The 8,968-nt window shown below is 38.7% G+C and overlaps 1 protein-coding gene and 1 long non-coding RNA gene across 3 annotated transcripts in view; one reads left to right on the forward strand and one right to left on the reverse strand.

Annotated features, from left to right (window-relative positions):
- Positions 1-8,968, forward strand: part of TMTC1 (transmembrane O-mannosyltransferase targeting cadherins 1) — a 266,298-nt gene that overhangs the window by 143,963 nt on the left and 113,367 nt on the right. For both annotated transcript variants that reach the window (XM_059402726.1, XM_059402727.1), the window contains one exon: positions 1,720-1,909. In XM_059402726.1, the coding sequence (XP_059258709.1) occupies positions 1,720-1,909 (190 nt within the window). The remainder of the gene's footprint in view (positions 1-1,719; positions 1,910-8,968) is intronic.
- The window catches only part of LOC132019540 (uncharacterized), a 26,587-nt gene that overhangs the window by 3,388 nt on the left and 14,231 nt on the right, over positions 1-8,968 (reverse strand). The gene's annotated exons all lie outside the window — the stretch shown is intronic.

Raw genomic sequence — 8,968 nt, forward strand, 5'->3', positions numbered from 1 at the left:
TGAGATTAAGAGTCACTTATGGTTTGTCTCCCTCCCAATCCCATCTTGTTTCATTGATTCTTCTTCTACCCACTTAAGCCCCCATGTTGTATCACCACTTCCTCATATCAGGGAGATCATATGATAGTTGTCTTTGCTACCTAAAGCAATCTACATATTTAATGCAATTCCTATCAAAGTACCATCCATCTTTTTCAAAGAAATGGAACAAATAATTCTAAAATTTATATGGAACCAGAAAAGACCTTGAATAGCCAAAGGGATATTGAAAAAGAAAGCCAAAGTTGGTGGCATCACAATCCCAGACTTCAAGCTCTATTACAAAGCTGCCATCATCAAGACAGCATGGTACTGGCACAAAAACAGACACATAGATCAACGGAACAGAAGAGAGAGCCCAGAAGTGATTGGGCATTTTAAAGTGAGAGTGGGGGTAGCACTGGGAGAGAGGCCCTGTCCTTCCTGATGAGTGCATTTTAAAGAAATGGCTCTCAGGTCCTTGAGAAAGATTTGTGAGTCACGGGAGATATCTGTTCACAGTTGTCTGCCCTTTATAAAAAATGCTGTAGGATAGGGAATTCAGAGGCCCTTTGTCCAGCACTGGCTAGAATTGCACTTTCCCAGGCAAGGATTCTTTTTTTTTTTTTTTTTTTTTAAGATTTTATTTAGTTATTTGACAGAGATCACAAGTAGGCAGAGAGAGAGCGGGAATCAGACTCCCTACTAAGCAGAGAGCCCAATGTGGGACTCAATCCCAGGACCCTGCGATCATGACCTGAGCTGAAGGCAGAGGCTTTAAAACCCACTGAGCCCCCAAGGCGCCCCCCAGGCAAGGATTCTAATAGGGACTGGGATCATCCTAGAGTTGCGCCTCACACTGCTAGAAGCCATGTTAGAGCTTGGTGTCTCCTAGTGCACAGGTTTGGGTGAAGTTTGTTATGTGCTGAGAGTTCTGCAATTCTCAAGGTCTAGACCACTACTTAATGATTTTGTCTGAAGTGAACACATTTAGATAAATTCAGTTTCCTCTACCCTGAAGGCAACAGGGTCCGTTGGAATGCCTTTCACCTTCCCTTGGTGGCTAAACACAGCCAGGAAACAGGAGCATCATCTGCGTTCATTATCTCCCTTCCCTAGGTCTCTGCTCTCCTTGTAGGATGATAGTTGTCCTTCTCTTGGAGGGTAGCCCGTTTACTTGTGACTAAGAGACTTCATTTCCCTTCCACGGATGCTCTAATTTAAAAAAAAAAAAATTCAGTATGATCAATCTGCTATAAACACGTTGAAATATTTTACTGTCTATGGCAATTTTCTGGGCACTATGAATAAAGCAGTTTAAAGGTCTGCCTCCTACCCGGGGAATCGTACGTAGCAAAACAGCATTTCTGTCTATTTTCATCAAGCTTTTCCTTCTTGGCATTTATCTCAGGATGTAATGTATTTATCTGTATGATAATTTTTGAATATTTGTCATGGAAACTCTGTCTTTTCTTGTTCACCATTGAAAGGCAAGCACCTGCCACAGTGCCTTTAACCGTTAAATATATTCCAGAATGATCTATTTAACAAAATAAATGGGTGGCTTTCCATCCTACCTTGTCTTTTCCGATAACACTGACAGTGTACAATGCTATTTAATTAAACCATGGTAACAAACAAATGTTTGCAAGGTATCCTGGACCTTGAGTTGTGTTTCAGTGATTGTTCTTCTCTTCATAGGTTCCTTACCTATTCCTACCTCTTGGCCTTCAACGTGTGGCTTCTGCTTGCACCCGTTACCCTGTGTTATGACTGGCAAGTCGGTAGTATTCCTCTGGTAGAGACCATATGGGACGTGCGGAACTTAGCCACCATCCTTCTGGCAGTTTTCATGACCTTACTGAGCCTTCATTGTTTAGCAGCCTTCAAGGTAATTTTCTTAAAATCCAACTGAACTCTTTGCATTTGAAGACAGATGCTCTGTATTTAGTGATGCCTTCTCCACCCATCACCCCTAGGTGGTCCGAGTCTAAATTGAATCTACTCTTTTGTCTGAAAAACAAAAAAATTAAATTTTTCCAGGTAAGTAATACTTATTTTAAAGACCTTAGTGAAGTTAGCAGATCTTGGCCACCTTAATTATCTTTTACTGTGTTCTACCAACCCTGTAGAAATTGGATCTGAAATGGAATGTTTGCAAACAAGAATTTTTTTCCTGCTCTAGTTGACTGATTTTTGCAGCAATTTGTTTGATTTCATGTAATGATAAATGAGATAATGATAATATATTCATAAGTGCTTAAAATATGGTTAAGATGTTACTTCCACTAATGAGTACCTGCCTGACTGGGTTGGTTGGGTGAGTCTCACTTCAAAAAAAAAGGAATGGTATAAAATCGGAAAAAAATTATTAGATGTAGCGGTTTCAAGAATGACCAAAGACAGCAAAGAACTTGAAAATGTTTACTTAGGAGAAACTGCTCCTGCATTGGAGAAGATGCTCCTTGCTTGAGGGGATTCCCATCCCCTCCCCATACTTACCCCTTCCCCCTCTCTGCCCAGCCCAGCTGGTGTGAAAAAAAAACACCCACAGGTTTACCAGTTAGAAGCTGATTTGGGGGCGCCTGGTTGGCTTAGTGGGTTAAAGCCTCTGCCTGCGGCTCAGGTCATGGTCTCAGGGTCCTGGGATCGAGCCCTGCATCTGGCTCTCTCTGCTCAGCAGGGAGTCTGTTTCCTCCTCTCTGTCTGTCTCTGTCCGCCTCTCTGCCCACTTGTGATCTCTGTCTGTCAAATAAATAAATAAAATATTTAAAAAAGAAAAAAAAAGAAGCTGATTTGGTTTTAGAGCAAAGCAGAGCAGCAAGAAACTTAAGGGGGAGCTTTTAGAAATGAGAGAGCTATGGAAAGGCTGAGATAATATGCTCTGCATGCATTCATGACTGGCTGCTGAACAACATGGTGCTCCCCAGGGAGCACAAGCAAAACTGAAAGCCTGGGGAGACTTACTGATTTCCTGCAAATTTGAAATAATTTTTTAACCCATACACAGGTTGGGCAATAGAGAGGGGAAGCTTCATTGTCTTGAGTTGTTAGTATCTAACCGCTGTTGAAATCATTGGCTGATCAGAAAGCTGTGCAGACACGAGGGAGATTCCCCCAGAGATTAAGGCAAAAGGGGTAAAAAAAAAACCCGAGCAAAATCTCAGCTCTCTACAGAGAACAGATTTTTCATTTTGAGTCTAGGCAAGTTCATTATATATTAAAACAGTAAAAACAGCAAGTTTCGGGAGGACAGAATGAAATACAAGGTCACTACAATGTATGATACACAATGCTTAGTTTTTAATCAGATTACTGGACATGTAAAGAAGCGGGAGAGTGTGACCAAAACTTGTGAGGAGATAGTAAGTAGAAAACAGAACAGAACTAAGAATCCAGAGGTAAGCTCTATTACATCCTCTATTGATTTTTGACAAAGTTACCAAGATAATTCAATGGGGGAGGGATAGTCTTTTAAATAAAAGGTACCAAAATAATAGAATATATATAAATAAAAAAATGTGACATTTTACCCTTATGTCATACTGTACACTCAGAAATTAATTCTAAGTGGGCCATAATCTTTAAATAAAAGAATTAAATAATATCAAAAATTCTAAAACGGAACAGGAGAAAAATCTTTGTGGACTTGGGTTAACTAAAGATTTCTTAGAATACATAAAGTTCAGTTTATTAAAGAAAAAGATGACAGATTGGACATCATTAGAATTAAAAATTTTGCTCATCAGGGTCACCTGGGTGGCTCAGTTGGTTAAACATCTATATTTTTTAAAAAAGATTAAAATGTTACAAAGAGATTAAAGGCTGGAATGAATACAGAACTGGCATTTGAATATAAAATACTAGCATGTGATCCTGAAAATTTGATGAAAAAATTTTTGAATTACTAAAACCTTTTGTTAAAGAAAAATTCATATAAAATGCATTTAACCATTTTAAAGTATACAGTTTAGTGATACTTAATGTATTCATAATATTGTGTAACTACCAGCTCTAATTTTATTTTATTTTTTTTTAAAGATTTTATTTATTTATTTGACAGAGAGAGATTACAAGTAGGCAGAGAGGCAAGCAGAGAGAGAGAAGAGGAAGCAGGCTCCCCACTGAGCAGAGAGCCCGATGCGGGACTCGATCCCAGAACCCTGAGATCACGACCTGAGCCGAAGGCAGCGGCTTAACCCACTGAGCCACCCAGGCGCCCTAAAATGCAATTAACCATTTTAAAGTATACAGTTTAGTGATACTTAATGCATTCATAATATTGTGTAACTACCAGCTCTCTCTAATTTTAAAACCTTTTCATCACCTCGTTAAAAATACCCCATACCAGTCACTCCCAATTCTCCCCTCCACATCACCTGGTGACTTCTAATCTGCTTTCTGTCTCAATGGATTGGCCTATTCTGGATATACCATATAAAAAGAACTATACAGTATGTGACCTTTTGTGTTTGACTTCTTTCACTTTGCATAATATTTTTGAAATTCATCCAAGCTGTAGCATGCATCAATGCTTAGTTCTTTTTAATGGCCAAATAAGAATCCATTGGATGTATACACAGTAATTTGTTTATCCAGTCTTCTGTTTGTGGACATTCATGTTGTTTCCACCTTTTGGCTATTATAAGCATTGCTGTATTACTGCATTTATGGACATATGTTTTCATTTCTCTTAGATTTATACCCAAGACAGAAATTGCTAGGTCTTATGGTAATTATGTAGTTAACTTTTCGAGGAACTCCTTTTCATATTGGCTGCACCATTTAACATTCACAAAGTATACAGTTGTTCCTATATATCCAGTCTTTGCTAGTACTTGTTATTTTCCATTATTTTGTTTAAAGCCATCCTGGTAGGTATGAAGAGCTCTATCTTTGTAGTTTTGATTTGAATTTCTTTAATGAACAGTGATGAACAGCTTTTTATGTGCTTATTGGCCATCTGTATATCTTTTTTTAGAGAAATGTATATTCTAGTCCTTTGCTCATTTTTCAGTTGGGTTGTCTTTTTTTGTTGTTGTTGGGTCGTAAGAGTTTGTTGTATATATAGGATTTTAAATCCCCAACAGATATTTTCTTCCATTCTTTAAATTGCCTTTTCACATTGTTGATGATGTCCTTTAATGCACGCAAGTTTTTAATTCAGTAAGTGCAGTCTCTTTTCTTTTTTGTTATTCTTCATTGCTTTTGTTATCAAACCTAAGAATCCATTGCCAAAGCTGAGGTCATGAAGATTTATGACTCTGTTTTGTTCAAATAGTTTTATAGTTTAAGCTCTTATATTTGGGTCACTGATCCATTTTGAATTATTTTTTGTCTATGTAGTGGTATGAGAGTCCAGGTTCATTTTTTGGCTGGTGGATATCCACTGGTGTCAGCACCATATTTCGAAGAAACTATTTTTCCTCCAAACACCTTATTTAAAATAATCCACTTCTTAGTCATTTTGTAAATCAAGTTGATAAGACAAGTATGATAATGAATAACCATCCTCAAAAAACTCTAGCATGCCAGTTAGTTACATAAACTTGAGCTCAAATTTCACCTTCGTAGTACTGTCTACCATATGTACCCTTTTGTTTATTTATTTATTTATTTAGTAGAGCAAAAGGGCGAAAAGAGGGAGACGGTGAATGGAAGGGAGAGGGATAAGCAGACTCTGGGCTGAGCTCCAACTCAGGACCCTGAAGTCATGACCTGAACCAAAACCAAGAGTTGGACACCAACCAACTCAGCCACCCAGGCCCTCCCATATGCATCCTATTTAAAATGCAATCATTTGCCCTCCACTCTTTTTCCTTTTAACTTTTTAACTTTCCTTCACTCTACTTCCAATTTCTAAAATGCTGTGAACTTTGTTATTTTATGTAATATCTTTTTCCTACAACTAGAATGTATGCCCCATGAGGACGGAGATTTTTTTCTGTTTTGTTTCACTGCCATATTTCTGGCATCAAGGAGTTGTTGCATACAGTATTTATCATCTAAATTTTATTGTTTGTTGCTGAGTGTTGTTTTATTATTTGTTGCTAAATGAGTAAAGACATAAAAAGTTAGCAACTCTCTTCAACTAGTTATCGGTATGCAGAACCTTTTTTCTTTATTTTTCTTAAGGCTATAAAAGGACCATACACAATACGAGTATGAAGTGTCTGGGGGTAGATTTGTTTTATTAGAATCTGGCCTTAGCTCATAGTTTGGCCTGCCTGCTCTATTGTTATTAATCTACAGGAAAAAATGTAGTAGAGCACTGGATTGGTATGTCAGTATGAGTTTTCTTGGACTCCTTCCAAACTGACTAAAGGGAGTGTTGAATACCCATAGGCTGCCATCTTGGTGAGGTGTACTAAATATGGACTTTTGTGATGGCAGTGAACCCCCAACACAAGCAAGCTTTGGCCCTCTCCAGAGTATCTTTGATAGCAAGATTAATAAATGGAAACTTCTTCTTTTCTTTCTTTCATGGAATTTGTTCCAAAATCCCTTTAATGCATCAGGAAAAATACTAGCAAAGCATTCCTGCTTTGGCAATAGTAAGATTTAGCTCTTTGGTGATAGCTTTCATCTTGAAAATTCTTTGCGAACATTGATAAGGTGACATTTGAGGAGAGACATGAAGGAATTGAAGGAGGGACCTGTGTAGCTATTTAGAGAAGAACATTTCAAGTAGAGGGAAAGCAAGTGCAAAGACCCTGTGGCAGGAAAAGTACTGGGGTGTTCACAAAACGGCAAGTAAGCTGATGTGGCTGGAACAAAGTGGGCCAGAGGTAGAGAGCCGAATGAAATGAAGCCAAAGAGATGATGGAGTGTGTGTGTATCTGGGCGCATACACAGGATTCAGCCTCCATCTTTTTTTAAGTCTCTGCCTATTTTCCTCTCTCCTGCTGTGCTTCTTCTGCATGGCCTCTGGCTGTGTTGACAGTCTGGGTTGTGTCTGGTTTTCTTTATCTGTCATCCTATCTTGTTATTAACCAGGGCTCTGGAGTTGAGGAACGTCATCTACCCTGTTACAGTTGTATTGACACTTTTCTGTTTCATTAATATTTTTTAAAAGATTTTATTTATTCGACACAGAGATCACAAGCAGGCAGAGAGGCAGGCAGAGAGAGGGAGAAGCAGGCTCTCTGCTAAGGACTCGATCCCAGGACCCTGAGATCATGATCTGAGCCAAAGACAGAGGCTTAACCCACTGAGCCACCCAGGCACCCAGATGTTTGACTTTTGACAAGCTCTTGTCTTGGATTGAGTAGGAGGGGTAGGACATAGAATCTAAGCTTTCTTTCTGTAGAAAAAAACAGCAGGGTGAATTTAGAGGTTGTTTCTGATTGGTCCCATTTTCATAATATAAGCAATGTAAGACCTCAAGCAGTAGTTTATTATTTATCATAAAAGAATATGCTTGGGATCCTTGAGAATTTAAATGTAGAATATGTCATATTCTGTGCTTGTCCTTCAGCTCCTCCTCCGATTCATACCCTTATTCACTAGAAATGCATTTGAACTTATATTACATGATGTAGAGAACAATCTATAAATTCTTTGTGGCGTTGAATTCTTTTTAACAGTGAACTTTAGAGTGAACTAATTTGCTCTTACTCTTTGTGTTGAAGATAATCACTGTTAGAATTTATGTATAGTAGAGAGGAAGAATATTTAAACCACGAAGGTTTATTGTTCCATTCTTTTTATCAATAGTGACTGTTTATGCACTGGGAGAAGCATATGCTGAGAATACTCTTGGGGTTCTCATTATGACTCCTACGGACTATATGTCAAATTATTGACTTGCAGTAGGGATATGGATCAGGAAAGGAGCCAGTGTAATTTGGATTGTTGAGGGGAATTAATGCCAAAGAGTTGGCCTTTTCCCACTGTCCTCTAATGTGATTTCCCTGCATTACAGAGGAAATACCACTGAATCTTATTTAAGAGTAATTTATTTCTTATTGATTCTTTATTACATTCTCACAGGGTGTCTCAACATTCTAAGCAATTTTTTTTATATCTTTTATAATTTTGTGACATTTTTGTAAAAGTAAAACCTGACGGAAAAAGAGGGTTAGTGACATCTGACTTTGCCATGCAGACTTCCACAATGAGATGTCTTTGAGAATGGACTTTAGGCAGTGTATGGTCTCCTCCTCCCAGTATGGGGCTTTCAGGGCTCTTTTTTGTTTATTTGTTGGGGTTGTTTCATTTTTTTAGTAGAGGTCACAGTTTTTTTCCCAATCTGTCTGTTCATTCCCAGTCTTCCACATCATTCCATTGAAGCCAGCACAAATCAGAGGCCATCTCTCTGAGCCATGGAGACCGAGTCAAATTCTCAGGTCTGCATGAGGACAAATCTGCAGCATGGCCAATGGAGGTGACCTCTAGTAACAGCTTGGTGGAAATGGAGGGGTGGCATGGAGTGAAACTAATGCATCTCCTCACTTAGGGAGGGGCTTGTGTTTATCTCAGGGACATTCCCTTCATGCCTGTTCCTAGACTTGACCTTGCTTAGCCTCCATGCTAGTCTGGATCATAGCCCCCATCAACATTTCCTTTTCTTTTTAAAGCTTTTTTTAAAAAAGAGTTTGTTTATTTATTTATTTGACAGAGAGAGAGAGATCACAAGTAGGCAGAGAGGCAGGCAGAGAGAGATGGGGAAACAGGCTCTCTGCTGAGCAGAGAGCCCAATGTGGGGCTCAATCCCAGGACCCTGGGACCATGACCTGAGCCAAAGGCAGAGACTTAACCCAGGCTCCCCTCCCCATCAGCATTTGCAATAAAAGAAGACAGATATCTGATGGACAAACAGAGATTATGAGCCTTAGCGCTCTCATTTAAAAAACCTCACACAGCACAACAAGGAGGTAAGATTAGAATGGGAACCACTGTTGGAAAGTGATTATTTACTCACTGACATTTTTACCTTTTTTTTTTTTTT

Source organism: Mustela nigripes, chromosome 6, assembly GCF_022355385.1.
Source record: "Mustela nigripes isolate SB6536 chromosome 6, MUSNIG.SB6536, whole genome shotgun sequence".
Classification (NCBI taxonomy): Eukaryota; Metazoa; Chordata; class Mammalia; order Carnivora; family Mustelidae; genus Mustela; species Mustela nigripes.